Source organism: Thermobia domestica, chromosome 15, assembly GCF_964235325.1.
Source record: "Thermobia domestica chromosome 15, izTheDome1.hap1.1, whole genome shotgun sequence".
Taxonomy (NCBI): Eukaryota; Metazoa; Arthropoda; class Insecta; order Zygentoma; family Lepismatidae; genus Thermobia; species Thermobia domestica.
Genome location: NC_137468.1, coordinates 8,779,399 through 8,799,833, shown reverse-complemented (window position 1 = coordinate 8,799,833; position 20,435 = coordinate 8,779,399). Strand labels below are relative to the sequence as shown.

The 20,435-nt window shown below is 37.0% G+C and overlaps 1 protein-coding gene and 1 non-coding gene across 2 annotated transcripts in view; one reads left to right on the top strand and one right to left on the bottom strand.

The window, feature by feature from the left end:
* Positions 1-1,232: 1,232 nt before the first annotated feature.
* LOC145672061 (protein scarlet-like) overlaps positions 1,233-20,435 on the bottom strand; it is a 314,540-nt gene continuing 295,337 nt past the window's right edge. Inside the window, exons 13-16 of the mRNA XM_081741293.1 lie at positions 19,763-19,898; positions 14,862-14,967; positions 8,299-8,399; positions 1,233-1,406 (exon numbers count right to left, since the gene is read on the bottom strand). Of these exons, the coding sequence (XP_081597419.1) occupies positions 1,234-1,406; positions 8,299-8,399; positions 14,862-14,967; positions 19,763-19,898 (516 nt within the window). The 3' untranslated portion in view covers position 1,233. The remainder of the gene's footprint in view (positions 1,407-8,298; positions 8,400-14,861; positions 14,968-19,762; positions 19,899-20,435) is intronic.
* Positions 6,130-6,204, top strand: TRNAR-UCG (transfer RNA arginine (anticodon UCG)). Its single transcript has one exon. It is a non-coding gene; the product is annotated as a tRNA-Arg (tRNA).

Genomic DNA, 20,435 nt, shown 5'->3' with positions numbered 1-20,435 from the left:
TTTAGTATTGTAAAAGATTTATCTCCTACGTTCCGCGAAAGTCCTTTTTCATTTTTTTTATTTGTGATTTCTTGGTCTGTAGGAAAATATTTCAATGAAACTGTTGGTAATTACTGACAGTACCATATTTTTATGATATTTTACCATAATAGGGCAATGCTGCTCAGTAGCTACACATAAGATCTATTTTATGGCAATGTTGCTTTGAAATAAACACCCTGTATTTTGTAACCAAAGTACAAAAATACTTTTAAAAATTACGAAATTATGATCAGGAAGAGATGGTTCAACCATAAAAGCAAACTAAATATTTTAATGGTAATGCTATCAATGCTTGCCAATTAAAGGGTTTAAAAACAAGTTTAAAATTTTGGTGTAGATACGTCGAACGCTGTGGCTTCTACATGAGGGTAGGTAGATAATTTGGATTAACTTATGGACAGATTGGAAAGTAAAATTTTTGGTATCCCTTCAACAAATCGCAAATTCGCTTTTTCTCCTCTCGCGATCACTATACCTTCTTATACTTTCTTCACTTACCATCGCTCGAAAGTAAAAAAGAAAAGAAAAGAAAGAAAGAAAATAAAATTTTCGCTATTTAATATCGATTTCACTCAATGATAATAAATATCAAAATCAAGATTTGCAGTGATATTCAAACATCTCCAGTTTTAGTATAGTAATAATGGTATATCCTTCTCTGAAATGAAATCTTTTAGTTTAACGTCCCACGAATATGATTTCTAGGCTAAGCGAGAAGATTATTAAAGCAAGTGAATAATGATGAAAGATTTAGCAGAATGAGAGAGTGGGAGAAAACGGAAGGACCCCCGAGAAAATCCAGGGACTCGATGTTGTCCACCACAAACTTACTTGGCTGGGGATTAGGGATGCACACGAGACGAGTCGAGACAGGACTTTCCTGACAGAATTCGAGTCGAGACACGGCTTTTCCAATAGAGAAATATGAATTTTTCGAATCGAGACATCACTTTTACAACACATTTTTCGAGACGAGACAGCCACAAATCTTAGGGGATCGAACCAGGGGCTCAGTATACCATAGGTAAGGCTTCTACCACTGAGCCAGCCTCACAGCATATCACATTATATTGAAAATCAACGTTTCACCGTAAACTCGGTGCTGGAACTTCTTGGTGAACTGTCAAGAGAAATGATAAACTGTGCTCCATTATTTTAGAAAATAAATGAATTTATTGTTATTTGTACAGTTCAAGTGTTTTTTGACCTCAAATACAGAGATATAAAACCTAAAATATGAAAAATTATGTACAATGAACACATGGCGACAATATCCCTGGTAAAATGTGTTTCTGAAAAACTATATGCTTCTAAGACTGCTTCTCCTTCTTTGACACATGGAAGGTTTGAAGTATACTCGCAACCTGCAAAATAGAACGAAAAACAATGTATTAGCGTGTGGTTTATATTATTGCTTTTTGGATAACAAGCTCCTATACAATTTTTAATTTACATAAAACTTTATACATTTTCTGAACATTTCGACAACATAATACTTTTACTACTAAATTTATAAAATAGCAATTTTATGAAACACGGTATGTTACAATTTCATTATTCTTTATATTTATATATTTATTTGTTTCTGACTGTTTTGTAACTGTTCAAAAGTATCTCTGTGACTAATAAATTATGATAAATAGACACATAATTTTCATATACTACGCATTTCCGTGCGTTCATGTAACAATTAGAATGAGATGCCATTTTAACATTGATACATGAAACAGTATGTTTGTTGAGAAATTTCTCAGCCAGTATTTAGGAAAACTAGAACACGATTGAAAGTTACCCGATTATTTCCTCAAATTCGATTTGCTGTACTAGAATTCACACTAGTTCTGTGATTTTCCGAAACAGAATATCCTATATTTTAACACTGCTAGAGAAAGAAAGGAATGTTCCCAAATTGTCGGCAGCGTTTAGTTCTGAGATAATAATGTTTCTAGGCCCCTGCGTATTACAATATTTTAGTTGCATTTGAAGTAAGGAAATATCTTCCAAATACAGTCATATCTGGATAAGTGTAACCTTCACCTTCAACATTACCTTTATAAGTGAGACATCGGCTACTTCAACCTCTTACGAGAAGAAACTCAATAAGGGAGATACCTCTAAAAGTGGGATTAAGTTTGGTGATCCTTTGCGATCCCATTTATCCAGGTTTGTGTATATAATTATTCTTTCGAAACACATTGCATGTAAAAGATTACTATCGGAAGTGGACAAAGACCATAAATTGGTAAATATACATGTTTCAGAATTTTTATAGAGGAAGTTAGGCTACGGTCATATAATTTGAAGTACTCACCAACTACCTCTATAAAAATTATCGCAGAAGTACTGCAGGATTCTGAAACTTGGATATTTGGATAGGGCACATACTAATTCCTGACCCGACTACGATAGGTTCCATACTTTTTGAGCTGTGGAACCTTAAGTTCATTTTTTCCATCTTTTCGGCAGCCTATAACTTCTAAAGGAAGTACTTTGCATCCAGGTTGGTATAAACTTTGTGTCTTATCTTGGTGTCAGGAATCACCTCCAAACATTGTCAGTGTTGTTTTGAAATACCCTATATAATCAAGCTACGTCATACTACCATCATTTCCATGCTAAAAGTAGAAGAGCATCCACGAATTATTTACTTATAACAATACTGAATATTACCAATAACAGTATTTTATTTTATTATTTTTTTAATGATTTAATTTTTTTCCGATTTCCTCCTAGGTGGATCACTAGGTGTTCTGCGTGTTATGCTAAACGCTGCTTGAATAGTGCGCCGTTGCCAGATAGTGTCGAGTGTTTATTGATGCCAGATAATAAAGGAAGTAATCATGGAATTATGCCATGGATACGTACTGGAGAAATTAGTTTACGAACCCTCAGCTAAATTCTACTTGTCGAACTGCAACGCTACAATCGAGGAATTTTCTTATTGTGACTACCACAGTAAATGTACAAATTTGGCAACGACGCATAATGGCGTTCTGCGCAAGTTCCTTTTCAAAATCTATTTCCTTAAATGTAGATTAATATTCAAATAAAATGTGAAACACAAAACGAAAAACGGTCAAACAATGTATGTGTTTCGGAATGAGATCGTTACTTTAAAATACTTTACAAATACAAATAAACATTTCATAAAACTGAGCGGTACTTGTAAGACCCATCAGCTCATTATGTGCTCATTGTAAAGCGAATCATTTTTTCTCTCTTATTTGTTATATTTTTCGATATCACAATACACAACCAAATGAATCAGTGTCTTGTGTTGCAGCTGAAACATACCTCTTATCATATAGTACAATATTTATAATATGTAACGTTTCATTGCGCAGTAGTTAAGGAAACGAGCTAAATATATGTACTGACTTCCGGGTGGTGATCCACTTTAAGTCATCAACTCCCTTACCTCGTGAAAACTAAACTATGTGATGCATTATTTTAATTAAAAACAAAGAGTATCGTTTCACAGTGTTAAACTAAGACTTCCGAACTGTGCGAATTCAATACTCAAACTTCAAAATAGTCTATCAATAGTATAAGTACTGGTTGCAATAAAGTAATAAGATTAAAGATGGAACCGGTTCCTTGGAGGATGTTGAATGCATATCAAAGCCCGCATTCCTTAGCATCCTTTACTGTTTCTGTTCTGTGGTGATAAAAATTGAAACAAAAAATAGTTTGTTTCAACCACTTTCGATTTGAATAGAAGGTTAAGGGAGAAAATAGAACCTGTTTTGGGGACATTGAATCGATTGCAGAAAGCCGCTTATTAATATCTTTTACCATTTTTGCTCTACGGAAACCGATACTAATAGTAAATTTGAACCATTTCCGTTTCTGTTAGGGTGTTGTGAATAATCATGGCATGTTGTCTTGAGACGTTGAATTGTTAAAAAAAAGCACACACACACGCACACACACACACATACACACGCAAACACTTCTCCCTGTCGTATTTGCTACGTGGCGATAAACGTTGAAGCCGGAAATGGTTAATTTTAACCATTTCCGGTTGAGTTTCAACAAAGGAGATGAAAACTACTCTTCTTGGAACGTTGAATCGATTGCAATAAACTGCATGTTGATAGCATTTACCATTTTTTGCTCTAAAAAAACTAACTAACTCTATGGCCTATGGAACCCTGAGGTTCAGTACCGCGTTCACAAAAGCTCTCCACTGACTTCTATCCTTAGCTAATTGCATCCAGTTTCTACTTTGTATTCCTATCTCTGCAAGATCCATCTTAATATTGTCCTCCCATCTGCGCCTAGGTCTTCCTAATGGTCGTTTTCCTATGGGTCTACCAGCCAAGACTTTGAAAGCGTTTCTACTTTCTTCCATTCTAGCTACATGACCTGCCCACCTAAGCCTCCTAGACTTGACGACCCTAACAATGTTGGGTAAACCGTATAAATTATGTAGTTCCTCGTTATGAAGTTTCCGCCATTCCCCATTCTCGTTCCTGTTGGGTCCGAATATTCTTCTCAGGATCCTGTTCTGAAATACTTTCAGTCTATGTTCTTCCCTCAGAGTAAGTGACCATGTTTCGCTACCATACAGAACAACAGGCATGATTATCGTTTTATATATTTTAAGCTTCAAATTCCTCGACAGAATTCGCGACGACAAGAGATTTTGAACCGAATAGTAACACGAATTCCCTGCTTTTAGTCGACATTTAATTTCTTCGTGAATATGATTTTCGTCTGTTAATATTGATCCTAGATATTTGAAAGTATCCACTTTATCAAAAGTATTATTTAATATTTTAACGCCTCCACAATTTGTCGTATTACGGTCCCGACGCACTTCCATGTATTTAGTTTTCTCTGCATTTACTTTTAAACCCATGTCCCTGCAAGCGTTTAATAAGATCTCTGCATTTATTTCTACTGTTCTCTTATCATCCCCTATTAAATTTACATCATCAGCATATGCCATAGCCTGGTGAATGCCGTTCAACTCTAGGCCCTGGTTGCTATCTTTGATTTTCCTTACGGCGTATTCCAGCACAAAGTTAAATAATACGTAAATCAATATTGAAATCGGAAGTAAGAATAAATTTGAATCACTTTCGATTTCGGTTGGGGATAGTTATTGTATGTCGTCTTGAGACGCTGAATCGTTTTAAAAAAACTGTTATCTATTACCGTTTTCGTTCAATGGCCTTATTTTGATAGAGTGTTGTAAATAGTTATGTTGTATTAAGACGCTGAATCGTTTCCAATAAACCGTTTCTTGCTATCTGTTGCCGTTTTTGTTCTTTGGCGATTTTAACGTTTGAACTAAAAATGACTAATTTTAACTACTTCCTGTTTGAATAGATAGTTAACGGAGCAGATGGAACCTATTAATGGGACACTGAATCGATTTCAAGAAACCGAATACTGATACCATTTACTGTTTTGCTCTACGAAAACTAGTATTGAAACCGGAAGTAATAGCAAATTTGAACCATTTCCGGTTTTGGTAGAGTGTTGTAGATAGTTATATGTTGTTTTCAAACGCTGAATCGTTTGCAAGAAAACGATTCTCCTCTTCTTACCATTTTATTCTATGGCGATAAACGTTGAAACCGGAAATGACTAATTTGAAGCACTTCCGGTTTGAATAGAGAGTTAACAGAGAAAATGGAACTTATCGTTAGAACGCTGAATCGATTGCAAAAAAAAAAGCACATCTCGATATCTCTTACCGTTTTTGCTCTGGTACTTCTCGATAGACGTATGGACAAAGCCGTTCTATAAAATTTCCGACATTATTCATAGCATAGTTTGGAAGTCTAATAAAATCTGACCAAAGCGAATCACTCTTTATAGATAATTAAGTTACAGTTTTGGCAAATGGTTAGACTTTATTTTTAACTAGCACATACTACCCGTTTCCCTGGCTTAAAATAAATAATCTAAATGCAAATCTTTCTATCTCCTGTATTTTATTGCCATTAATTTTTTTTTATTGTTTATTGTAGCAAGAATGTTAAAACAGTTTTTGTTAATGTTTAGAAACATTATGATGTAGTAACAATCTTTACTCTTAGTTGTAAATTAAGTGTGATTCGTGTTCTAATACGTGCTCCCGTGTAGCGTAGTCGCTAACGCTCTCGCCTTCGGTGCGAGAGGTCCCGGGTTCGATTCCCGGTGGGGGCACTCAGTCGAACAGGCGTAAGAACACTTTCTCAGGCTAGTCACCCTGAATGAGGTTTTCCTGGGTTTTACTCATTCACACCACGCAAATGCCGGGGTGGTACCTAACTTATAGGTCCCAGGCCGCTTCCTTCCTTCCCCAATCCTTCCTTTCTTCCCTTTCCACGGATAGTGTGCTCGCCGAGGGACGTCATCTCTCAAACGTGACGGGCTAAATGACCTTAGATGCCGAGAGCCCAGAAATCTAAACTCCTAGTCCTAATCCGTGTTCTAATACTGCAGAAATAACTCCGTAATTCAATTAGACTTTACTGTTATTCAGGTTACTATGATACATGATATTTTTGTTTTTTTGATTTTTAACCATAACATATAAATTTTCGGGATTCCCAACTCTAGGCATTGCAACATAAATTTGCCCGTGTGACAAGCAAGGGGCTGCTAGATCTACGCTGAATTTGGATCTATGCTGCATTGTAAGTATCAATGTTTATCTTAGTGACCCCGAAAATTATGGATTCAACACTGATATTGCTCATTTTCAGTCATTTTAATGTATGTCACCCCTCCTCATCCCCCAAGTGTCGGGGCTGAAAATGGATTTAAACAGCATCAGAAGTGTCACTGTTCATTTCGGCGACCGCAAGAACTATAGATTCAACACTAATATCGGTCATTTTTGACCATATATATATATCCCTCTCCCATGTTGCAGGTCATAGCATTGGAAGTGTCACCGTTCATCTCAGCGACCCCAAAAAGTGTGGATTCAGCATTAATATCGGTGATTTTCGATTATTTTTAAATATTTCTTCCTCCCCCTCCCTGAAGTTGCGGGTTTGAATTTGGATTTAAACGGGATTCAAAGTATCACTGTTCATCTAAATTCCAGAAAACTATAAATTCGACACTGATAGTAGCCATTTTCGATCATTTTTTATATCTCTTTTTCCTCCTCCCCCAAGTGGCGGGACTGATTTTGGATTTAAACCGGATCGGAAATCTCACTGTTCACGTCCGAATGATTCCAAAAATTATGGATTAGACACTAATATTGGTCATTTTCGATCATTATTATACATAGCTCCAAACTCCGCTTCCTCCGTGCTGCGGCACACGGCATCAGAATTGTCACTGTTAATCTCAGCTACTCCTTAAACTATAGATTCGACACTAATATTAGTCATTTTCGATCATTTTTAAACGTTTATCCCCCTTCTCTATGTTGTATTCTCTTCTCCCTAACTACCAGGACTGAACTTGGATTGAAACAGCAGCAGAAGTGTCACCGTCTTTATCATCGACCCCGAAAACTATGGATTCAACACTAATATCGGTCCTTTTTGATCATTTTAAAATTTCTCTCCCTTCCCTCTCCCTTATGTTGCATCGTCAAAGTCAATAGCCTAAAGCAATCCCTGCCCCTAAACTGATGTATATGGAAAATTTGATTGAGATCGATCGGGTGGTTCACAAAGGCAGTCATTTTTATTTTTATATTTTACATATATATATCCCCTCCTCCTCCCCCTCCCCTACGTTGGCTCGTAAAAGTGAAACGATAAAAAAAGATCCGACCCTCATATATGTTGAAAATTTGATCGAGATTGGTTGGATGGTTCAAAAGTTATTAGGTTTTATTAATTTTTTATAAATTGATTAAAGGTTCGAAGAATAGGTACAATTTTCTCTCTTCACCTACCATTTAAAAAGAAGTGTAGAAACAAACCACTTCCGGTTTTAACGATGATCGTTATAGAGTGAAAATATTAACAGCAAGAAACTTTTATAAATCTACTATCACTAGTATAAATCTACTATGCTGATATAAATGTACTATCACTTCCGGTTGCAATAATAATTGAGAAAATATCACGCCATAAAAACCAAACTCCTTGACGTAGTGTACATGTGACACTGCTACATGTTCTTTTAGGGCCACTGCCCACAATTTACGTGGCTAAACTGTAAACCATATATGTAAATAGCAATGCTAAATCTTGAAAGTAAATATTCCTAAATATAGAATATTTACCTAAATCTTCCTTAGAATGTAAAATAAGTCTAAGATATAACATATATTCTACGTATACTTACTTATATTATGGATACCATTCCACTGTACTATGGACAGAGCTTCATTTGCGTACATAAGCCATGAGAGATATTGCATCCATCCTATTGTCAGTGGTAACGTACTAAAATATAAGAAGAAAGTAGATTTTAAGTTAAGGCATACTTAGTGTGTGATTGATATTTATCCTGAATAAAAAAAGCAATATACAGTAGAGCGTCGATTATCCGAAGTAATTGGGGGACATGAATGTTCGGAAAACTGGTTTGTTCGGATAATCGAACTGTACATGTTTATTTGCCATGCGCGGAGCGGCACGCCTCAACTCTAAGCTGGCGCAGCTGTTGCTGTGAACAGCTTTGATACTGCCGCTACTTCTACAGCCAGTGCCAAAGCGACAGAAGTGTGCTGATTGTTGAAACACAGCGACTGGCGGCTTGGCCGGTCAGCAGCGCCTTATGAAGGCCCCATTAGAAGCAATGTTCCGCCAGCGGTGGGAAACTTGGTTTGGGAGTGAGAGGGATGATGGACGGTAGGGTGGGAGAGTAACAGGTGCGAGCGAGTACACAGTTCGGTTAAGCGGTCGTTCGGTTGACCAACGTTCGGATAATCGACGCTCTACTGTATTAGGTTGGTGATAAAATGCCCGGAGTACTCAAACAATCAAAGCATAGTGAATTGTTGAACAGTGACGTACCGGTATGTAAGTGCAATATGGAGAACACACAATTGTGAGTGATTTCTTTTGGCGAACTCAAACAGACACTCTGCAAAGCACGGGCCTTTTTGGCGGGGGGGACAGAAGGGACACGTCCCCCCCAAATATTTTGAGTGCGAGATGAATAGATCAATGCTGAAAGTATTTAGATCTATATGGAAGAAGTAAAAACAGACAGAAGAAATTAAAGTTATGTCTTTTGTTAAACATTAGGTTAAAGTGGTTAGAATGTCCGCCTGACATGTGCCACTTTAAAAAAGTTTTTTTTTTTTTTTTTTTTTTTTTTTTTTTTTTTTTTGTACGTTTCTTGGTTAATCAATGTTATCTCGGCTGTAGGCACACATTTTTTTCATTGCTTAACCAGCAACAATTGGTTTCCAACACGAAAGGAGACTGGAGATGGGAAGGAAAGATGTATAGAAAGTTAATCTGCGAACTAAGAAGGGAAATATACAATAAAAGCGAAGGTTATAAGAGGAATTTAAAAAGATAGAGAAATTTGAATATTACATATGAGAGTAAATTTCGTGCGAATACTGTAGAAGGGCAGTAAAGAACAACTACTGTGGCAATATAAAAATATAAGCGAATTAAGTGTGAGGAAGATGGAAAGAATACATTGAGGAGTCGGATGACAGCGAGAATAAACTATACATTTTAGATATTATAACGGAAAACGAAGTAATCGAGGATGGTTCATTGGACAAGTTCAAAAACACACAGCGAAATGAAGAACAAAATGATAATATACCTTTTGAGTTTATTAAGAATACAGAAGAAGAATGAAAATCAAAAATTCGAAATTCGCAATCAAATCAAGTGTCATCGTAAGACTTCTTTCAGAGAATTAAAATTTTGTTAGCTAAAAAATCGAAATATATGAGGACTGTAAAACTACACTGATGCAAATGCGTTTAAGAGCACTGAGCAGGAATTCAGCGGTAGGAATGTGAAGGTGAAGAAATTACTTAAGAACCATATTATATATAAACTTATTTTTTTTCGGCAAGAAGTCTACCAGCGATGGAAAAAAATTATGAAAAATTGTGTTGATAAAATTAGAAAGAGCGGATGCCATAAGTAAATAGATTCCAGTTTACTCATAATTTTGACGTAACTTTAGTTAAGGTCTACTAGCATTCTAGTCGCCCCCCCCCCCCTTCCCATTTTAACATGCGAGAGATACCCATGTTGCAAAGCAAGTAAGAAAAGAGTAGAAATCTCATCATGTTCAGAAATGGCGAATAAACGCATCATTTACTCTTAGTTTGTCAAATTTCCTTCAGGTGACGCACTTTAAAAATATATTATAAGACATGGCTGTGTTATATCCAATATAATAACATTTTGGTTAGCCCTCGTATTAAATATTCCTACAAATTTGCTCTTTTCAAGTGAACATACATATATGTTTGATAGTGAGGGCTGTCGGCATTATCCAATAACTCTGTGTACTAACAACCGTGAGTTTCTAACTCTAAATATAGGATGAAGATTGCCTGAAATCAATATTGGTTCAAATGTTGAAGCAAAGGCATAAATTATCTAATAGGTATTGCTTGTTCAAAAATTTACAGATTGAAAGTGTCGATATTTGCGATTTCCGGATCCAAGAACAGTACACAGTTCTTTTCTTTTCTTTTCTTTTCTTTTTTTAACTTTTTGAGAGACCCAACTTCACAAATAATTTATGTACGTATATGTTATATTTCTTATTCAGGGCCAGCTTTAGGATCTTAATTTTGGGTAGGTCTGCTCCCTCGCTTATGGATACATATACACATTTGATTGATTAATGACGGTAAGAAATTACTTTTAGAATAGTGGTTAATGCTATTTCTTAAATCATTATCTAATATTAATATAAATAGTGGAAAATACATTTACTCTTTATTGAATTTTTTAGCGTTTATATTTCAAAATGTTTCGGTAGGCCAAAAGTTTGGGTATATTGCGCCTGGTATTTCCGGTATTTAATATACGTGGTTTGCTATATTACGTATACATTTTCGTGAGCCAGGGGGACCGAACCCTACCCTGCTCCCCTTCCGGCGCCCATACGCCTTAGGTATTTTGATGGAAGTGATTTACGCAGAATTATTAATGAAATATGAGCAAAATCGCCTGCTTTCTTATATTATCTTTCCTTATTTAAAAAATCGTAAGGAAAGAAACTTGCTCCCAAAAGTAAACAGCCTCACGCAAATTTTTTTTTAGGACAAATTAGTTATGTGACATTATCAGGTTATTAACAGGTTGACTGCCGTTGAGAATCCCTCTCCCCCCTGAAAAAATAGATCTCATGTAGCACTCTTGTCGTGGTACCACTTTTTGGTTGAGGCTATGAAACCAATATGTGGGTTTCACATTATATTTCTTAACATGTGTAAATCAGTGGTTTAGGCTGGTGAATAGATGCCTTGTACTTGTAGCCTGGTTTTACAAAATAGTTGTTCATACCTCGTACAAAAATGGATGAGTGACTTAATAACCACCATAGATGCTGAAAGCCTGGAAATATAATTTATTTATTTATTTATTTGTGTACGTATGGGTAGAGGCGGATCCAGGACCGACTTCTGGGGGGGGCGGTGGGTTGTCATACTGCTACTTTTAAGGGCTCCAAACTTTGGGATGGGTTTTATTAATATATATAAAATAAGAAAGTTTCCTCTTCTGGGGGGGCAATCGCCCCGATCGCCTCCCCCCTGGATCCGCCCCTGCGTATGGGAAAGCTTAGGTTAGAGGGTTCGTCCGAAAAGTAGTAGAACTGATTTTTTTTTAAGAAAAAAGATTATTCACAGTTTTGACACATCGACTCAATAGTTTTCAAAACATGCCCCTTCTACACCAACACAGTATTTCCAGCTACTATGTCAATCACTGAAGGCTTCCTGGAAAGCAGAAACTGGAATGCTCTTCAGGTCCCTCGTTACGGCCTCTGGAATGGCCTGGACTGAGCCGTGGTACCGTCCTTTCATGACCCTTTTCACTCGGAGAAAGAGAAAGAAGTCTGCAGGAGCGATATCTGGGCTGTCGGGTGGCTAGAGAAACTGTGTGATGCCATGTTTGCTCAGGAAGTCCATGACAGCAAAGGCGGTGTGCCTCGGCGCATTGTCATGACGAAGCTTTCATGATCCAGCGATTGCTGAACAGGCGCGGGTGACTCGTTTTTTGAGTCTTTGAAGTACTTCCATGTAGAATGCAGCATTCATAAGTCTGACCAGACTGTACAAACTCTCTATGAACCACTCCTTTGCAGTCAAAAAATATTATCACCATCAATTTAATTTTTGACAAGCTCATCGACTTGAATGACCCATGAAATCACTCCCATAAGCAGTCTTGATTATGGCATGAGCCTCACTTACAGTTTTACAAAGTTTGCCGCATAACTTCACCGCGTAACGCTGCTGTAATAAACAATTCATTATGGAGATGATAAGGCACCTTGAAAGGGGTCCATCTTAAACTCGTCCGTAAAGGCTTGGAGACGACTGACGACAGATGTATTGGTAGCTAAAATCTTCCACCATCCAACTAGTGCAGTAACATCCCCCTCCTTCACAACGTTTTGGCGGGAAAATCAGTCCTACTATTTCCCGGACAAATTCTGTATTTACAAGAGGAGCTTAAGCCAAATGCCACCTGCTGAATGAAGTTACACAAAAAAATTAGAGATTAAAGAAAAACACACCTTGTTGTTTACTAGAGCATCAACCAAACCAAAAGACATGGTGCCTTAATAATAATGCGCCTTTATCAACCAGAGGGAAAGAAGCTGGCAACCATACCTCTATTCTACTATATTCTACAGTACTGGTTAGTGGTATTCACAGTGGAGAAGCCGTAAGGCGACTATCTGACAGCTGACCGTCTTGCGTTCGATTCGTGGTCTGGTCGAAATCTTTTTTCGTTCCATTGTGGTTAGGGGTTTAACCTAGTCTTCCTACCTAGGAAACTTAAGAGTAATTACCCAGGAAACTTGAGAGTAATTACCCAGGAAACTTAAGAGTAATTACCCAGGAAACTTGAGAGTAATTACCCAGGAAACTTAAGAGTAATTACCCAGGAAACTTGAGAGTAATTACCCAGGAAACTTGAGAGTAATTACCCAGGAAACTTAAGAGTAATTACCCAGGAAACTTAAGAGTAATTACCCAGGAAACTTGAGAGTAATTACCCAGGAAACTTAAGATAATTACCCAGGAAACTTGAGAGTAATTACCCAGGAAACTTGAGAGTAATTACCCAGCAGACGTGAAATTTTTCGAGTCTCGTGAGCAAAAACTCAAGTCTTAGATTTCAAATATCGTTTTAGTTTTACGTGATTCATAGAATAAAAATTATAAATTGATAAACTATAAGGTGATTGTACGAACGCATTGAATAATATTGGAAGTCATTACACAATATACTTCAGTAATAAATATGGCTTAAATGTTATGTCACACTTTTTGTGGGCCTCTCGTGATGCAGGAGGATTCTGATAACTTCCAGACGAAATTAAGAAAAAATCAGGACCTAAATTTACAGAACGAGACGAGACAACCGTATTTCTCGTCTCGTCTCTTGTGCAACACTATCTGAAGATAACGTCGACCGAGGCATGTGGTTCTGACAAAATCACCTTCTTATGTTCAGAAATTTAGAAAGTACATTATCTTCACTCTGTCTCTGAAACTCTCGTGCCCGTCTAGAATAAAATAGCTCGCTCTTTATTTTTTCTCCCTGGTGTTGCCGCGTAATTACGTCAACGCTTTTCGCTAACTTTAGCCCCACATTTTTTTGAATATTAGTTAACAACTTACAGACAGTGAAGAATATCAACAAGTGAAATTCGCAAAGTCGTAAAAAAGTGTTTCTTTTTTATATTTCCCTCCAAAACTGATAATTGCTATTCATGCAGTATTTATTACTTTTCCCTGTCCAAAACTGGTCCTTGATTGCTATTCATGCAGCATTTATTATTTTTCTCCCCAAGACCGACCTTTAATTGCTATTTATGCAGTATTTATTATTTTTCTGCCCAAGACTGGCCCTTGATTGCTATTTATGCTGTCATTATTACTTTTCTGCCAAAATCTGACTCTTGATTGCTATTCATGCAGTATTTATTATTTTTTTCTTCCTAAGACTGATCTTAAATTGCTATTCAAAGAGTATTTATTACGTTCTTATTATGCCCAATACATTGAATTAGAGCTTTGGGCATAGTCAGGAATCAAAAGTCTGCACAACATAATCCGCCTTATGCAGAGTCGTTTTGACGTATGATTAACATCATACTAAAGACCTGACTACCGCAGGAAACATATGTTAGTCGGACTCTTTAGTATGGCGCTAATCACGCTTCAGAACGACTCTGCATAAGGCCCAATATTTCTCACCAGTGGCGCATCCACGCGGATAGTCCACCGGTTCCGAAACTTCCCCTTAAAATTCGTAATGTGATATACAATTGACACTTTCTTAATAAAACTATACGGGCCTTTAGCAGAGTGGTTCTCACGCGTGATTAGTGCCATACTAAAGAGTTTGACCAACATATGTTTTCTGCAGTAGTCAGGCCTTTAGCATAACCCTAATTATACATCAAAACAACTCTGCATAAGGCCTTACATGTTTATAGGGAAATACTTGATATAGACTAAAGATTTGATCTTACTCATCATCTGAACCTATTTCTTTTCTGAACTGTTTCCTTTCTACTTTTCTTAAACTGTATTTTAAATGAAATAGTGTTTTCCACATGCTATCTGACTCCTGCCTCATTACTTTTTAAAAATTATCTGGACCATAATAAATTCTCTGGTAGAATATGAGAACTTGTGACGAAAGTACCTATAAATAAGGAAAGGAACTTACCTAAGTTTAACGAAGAGACCAGAAGTTGCCATCAGAACGTAATCAAATGGAACGAGGTAAGACAATGCTATAGGAACTGACTCGAAAGATGCTGAAAAGAAATAACCTGGAAAAAAGGAAAAAATAAAATAAAGCTCGCTTTGAAACTAAATTATTTATTCCTCCTATTATTCATAACTTAATCTTTAAATATTATTTTATACTTTATCACACTGCAGGAAAGGGGCTCATTTCGTATCGGCTTGCGTCAAACATAACTCAAAAATTTACGTTTTAGTTTCCGATAGTCAGCACAGTATTTACATAATTACTTCTTGATTTGTAATTAGCAAATTTTGCGAAGTCCGTTACGGAATGAGGCCCTGGGTGTAAGTTTGCTTCTTTTTTACTAGTTACGAAACGGGTGACTCAAAAAAATGTGAAAAGAATAGTTTAAGCCTCGCTGTCAGTCACAATGCTACTTCTTTCGTAGAGACTACTACGGCAAACAAATTGGTTAACAAATTCTTTGCAAAGCGGGCAATACAACGTACGGCCGACGTTGACAGTTGGCTGGCCAACTGATTCCCAATGTTTGCTTAACTATTTTGTACTGTTAGGATATATAGTTACTAATTTAAAATTTTAACCTTAATGCAGAGTAACAGCTTGGCTGCTGCGATTCTCCTCATTTGTTATATCACACCCGTTCTAGTTTTGACTTCATGTTTCACACTGTTCCAATTTTATTTGTCCCCACACTTTTGGATCACCCTATATATATATTGACAATAAATTTATGGACAAATTGATAAAATAAAATATTTATTTTCGTCCTTTCTGTTGAAACTATGTTCTCTATTGGACAAAATTCCAAAATAAGCACCCTTTTACTTTACAATGTAATGACAGGGAATGTACACATTACCAGAAATAATAACACTAACATAACTATATAGAAATTTCCCATTTTTTTAAAATAAAAATTTCATCATGATTCTGGTTTCACAAGGTTTTACAACGTAGTTTCTGGAAGGCATATTCACTTGTAGGCATATTTGGTTGGCTTTATGTAGGCTAATGGTTCGGCATAGTTGAAAAATATATTGGCCCGACGTAGTTTAAGTTGTATTTTTGCCCACCAACAATATCCCATCATTTATCCAATGTACACTCATGTCCAAGATTATTGTCGCATGTCTATAAATATGTTGTTCTAGGAATATAATTTGATAACAAATTTGCCTGGTATTTCTTATAATGTTAGTATGTGTATAATCGGCAAGGACATGTATGTGGTAAATTTCATGTCGAAAGAGCAGTAAATAAGAACAATAAAACGAAAATAAAATGTTCTTGTCCATTTAGCAACATTTTGTTTTACTCATTCTAATTTTCGTATTTATAATTATTTTCGTATGAAATTTACCACAAGTATACATTCCCCGATTATACACATAGTATCAGTATTAAAAGTACCCTGCAAAATAATTATCAAATTATATTCTTACAAGAAGCCAGTTATAGATATGCAACAATCATTTTGGACATGAGTGTACCTCTAATCACAACTTTAATTCTTTCGTAGACAAATGGTCGGCAAAGTGGCCAAATACAACGTAGGCCCAATGTTGGCCTTTGGCTACCCTACTATTTCCCACTGCTGGACGTATTATCTATACGCAGCTAGGGTTGGTAGCATTTTGAAGGGAACCACACTACCATTCGCACATGAGCAATTTTTGGCCTATTCTATTATACTGTTTTTTTCCTGGGACATTCCGTAATGGTTTGCGTGAACGCAAGGGAAAATTTGCGATAATCGGAATAGAAGTTATAATGACTTTTACGTTGCCTTGCTGTAGGGAGAATTTTGTGAAGACTGCTAAATTGCGTCAAAGACAAGCTGACTGGTCTTTAGTAAATAATATATGTGAATATTTATGAAAGAATTGGTGGAATGAGAATGTAACAGGAAACGGAAAATCTGAGAAATAACATAGAATATTGGTTCTTACGAGTTGAGACGAGAAATATCACAAGTCCCGTCTCGTTTTCTAAATGAAACGAGAAATTTTTCGAGTCTCTTAGGCAATACTAGTTCACCGAAGTCTTCGATCTCAAACACTGTTTTACTGTTATAGTTCATAGTATAAAACTATCCGGTGATCGAATAACCAAATATCAGCTCTCTAGCGCTACTATAGAATTTTATTGTTGCTTAATGATGTTTAGTACTAGAGTTCAAACGTTCATTTGTTTGAATTTTGGTATGATTTTGTTGTTAATCAGCAATACCATGTCTTGCATATTTCAAGTACAAATTCATGTTTCTTCGTCTTTCCATACTGAAAAACAAGATAGTAGCATTTGAACTTAGACCATACAAAAAGATTTAACAAACACATTTTTTGTGCCCAGTGGTATCTTCTGTATTCTAAATGGCAAATTAAACCGACGATTTCTCATAAGAGAAATATGTAGATCATCTTTGCTTCTTGTTGTGACGCATTTGTACTCTATAATCCCTGTAGTTATCATTCAGTGCAATGCTTTGACAGACATATGCAAACAATAAGCGACAAAGAAAATTGTATTTAATGAGAAGACAATGATGGAGAAGACAATTAGAATTGTGTGAATGTGAATTAGAATTGTATTAGTAGTGCCAAACATGGTCTTCATGTGTATGACGACGTTTCGTCTTCGAGTCCTATCGGGTCATGGAGCTGTCTGAATCTCCGAATTTGGTGAGTCATTGGTCTATCCGAGTCATTGGGTCTGGTGGGTCATTGGTCTGTGCAAGTCACCGACTCTAGTGGGTCGTATTTCTGTCCGAGTCTCCGAATCTGGTGGATGGTGGGTCTCCGAATCACCGGGTCCGGTGAGTCATTGGTCTGTCCGAGTCATCATATCTGGTGGGTTGTTGGTCTTTCCGAGTCACTGGGTCTGGTGGGTCATGGGTCTGACTGCCTCTGAGTCTTTTGAATCACCCATTCCATGCTATACAGAAAGAGACCTACAATTTAAAGGGGATCCGAACAACTATAATGAGTTGTATGCCCTCCCACAGGGAATTGAACCCGAAATCCTCGTGCGCCAAAGACACGTGGGCTAGTTACTATGGCTGGGAGGCAATGATCACTGCAGAGTAATACTTCATATGTAATTAGAGAAGTAAACTTCCATTACTTGCAGAATTTATATCGATTTCGAATTATTTCGGACTCAAAACGAAAACCAAAACATACTGAAAAAAATATGTGTTTTGTACAACCTGAAAATATTCTGATGTGGATACGATTTCGAAAATGCAATAACAAAAGTAGTTTTAGGTTATGAGGTCACTTGGTGAAATATAATGTACTCTTTTCAGAACTTTTTAATACTGTCTAAAAATCCCATATTAGCAACCGACTTTGAAATAAATAATAAATCTCATTTGATACTTGTGGTCATAATCGCCAAACAAATTGTAAATGCTGCTGTTTTCGAAGCAGAATGGTTAACCTGCATACTTTCTTGGTTACTTCTTACTTCAATTCCCTTGCTTGCTCACTTTAACAGGAAAGTCATAACTCGTGTACTTTGGTGATGAAAAGTGACGAAGTTATATGCCAAGGAATCAAGTAACAAACGCCAATCTAAATAACATATTGTAATATCCTATACGTGGTCTATCTTTTTAAACAACAACACCTGCTTCTTATTTGTAAGCAAAACCACGTGATTTCATACTAAAACTTCTAGGAGGAAGCAGACGACAGGTACCGTCACCATCATCAAGTCATGTGACAGCAGAGGAAAATTAGCGTCAATCCTGAAAGACCTTCATCTCCTGCCCACTTAGCTTGCTTGGAGCTCTATGAGAACTGAACACCTCTCTTTGCTTGACTGGATTACTGGGATATCTTAAACCGCAACCACGTAGCTTGAATGGATCTCTGTGGTTTCCTCGCCCGCTAAGCTTGCCTGGAGCTCTGAGATCTTCTGCCCACTTAGCTTGCTTGGAGCCCTCTGGGAACTGAACACTCTTCTTTGCTTGCTTGGATAACTGGGACATCTTAAACCGCAACCACGTACCTTGAATGGATCTCTGTGGTTTCCTCGCCCGCTTAGCTTGCCTGGAGCTCTGAGATCTCCTGCCCACTTAGTTTGAAGCTCTGTAACAACTGAACACCTCTCTTTGCTTGCCTGGATTACTGAGATATCTTAAACCGCAACCACATAGCTTGAATGGATCTGTGTTGTTTTTCTCCCGCTTAGCTTGCCTGGAGCTCTGAGATCTCCTGCCCACTTAGCTTGCTTGGAGCTCTGTGAGAACTGAACAGCTCTCTTTGCTTGACTGGATTACTGGGATATCTTAAACCGCAACCACGTAGCTTGAATGTACCTCTGTGGTTTCCTCGCCCGCTTAGCTTGCTTGGAGCTCTGTGACAACTGAACACCTCTCTTTGCCTGCCTGGATTACTGGGATATCTTAAACCGCAACCATGTAGCTTGAATATACCTCTGTGGTTTCCTCGCCCGCTTAGCTTGCCTGGAGCTCTGAGATCTCCTGCCCACTTAGCTTGCTTGGAGCTCTGTGACAACTGAACACCTCTCTTTGCTTGACTGGGTTACTGGGATATCTTAAACAGTAACTACGTAGCTTGAATGGATATCTGCGGTTTCCTCGCCCCGCTAAGCTTGCCTGGAGCTCTGTGGTATCCTGCCGTAGAGTGCCTGGTCCTTGGGACACATATTTACCCAAACTACGTAGGGAACATTATGTTGGTCCTTGACTACAATTAGTGATCTGATATGTTATATTTGTGTAAGACAAGACTTTTATCATAAAAGGTTGTGGAAGGAAACCGAATCTCGTATATTACTTTGCTCTACCTACCTTATCAAGATAATTTCACAATATTATTACTCACCACAGGCTGTTGATATGTTCATAGTAAGAATTACAATAACTGCTGTTAAGAAAAATGCTTGCGCTGCCTCTTTTAATCCGACCAGCCAATAAGCAATCACTACGAACAAAAATGGCTCCAGTATTAGCCCTGGAAGCTGCAAAGAAAAAGAAAAAACAGAAATAAATAAATAATGTATATTCACATAGTTCTTATGCTAAGACACCACACAAAAATGTTGGCATTCTGTCTTTAAAATACACTGAATTCCGAACGTCCCGGTTTGAGTAGCATTTACCAGGAATTCTACATCTTGTCCTAAAGGAATTGTTTTTTGGCCACCGGGACGGTTAAAATTCCGGGATTCAGTCTCTCGGATTCTTAAATAATGGATTGGTTGCAAATAAATAAATAAATAAATAAAAATTCAAGTTTACGGCTATTTAAATCTCAAGTCTCAGAAAAATACTGATTTAATAATTCAGCTGAGATGGCGACGACTGATCTTCCCAGCAGCAGTGGTAGCAAATACGAAATCGAATTGTTCTTGCCTTGCCCTGATTGCTAATAAAACTCAACTGACCAAAGTGCTATACATACATACATACATATATATATATATATATATATATATATATATATATATATATATATATATATATATGTGTGTGTGTGTGTGTGTGTGTGTGTGTGT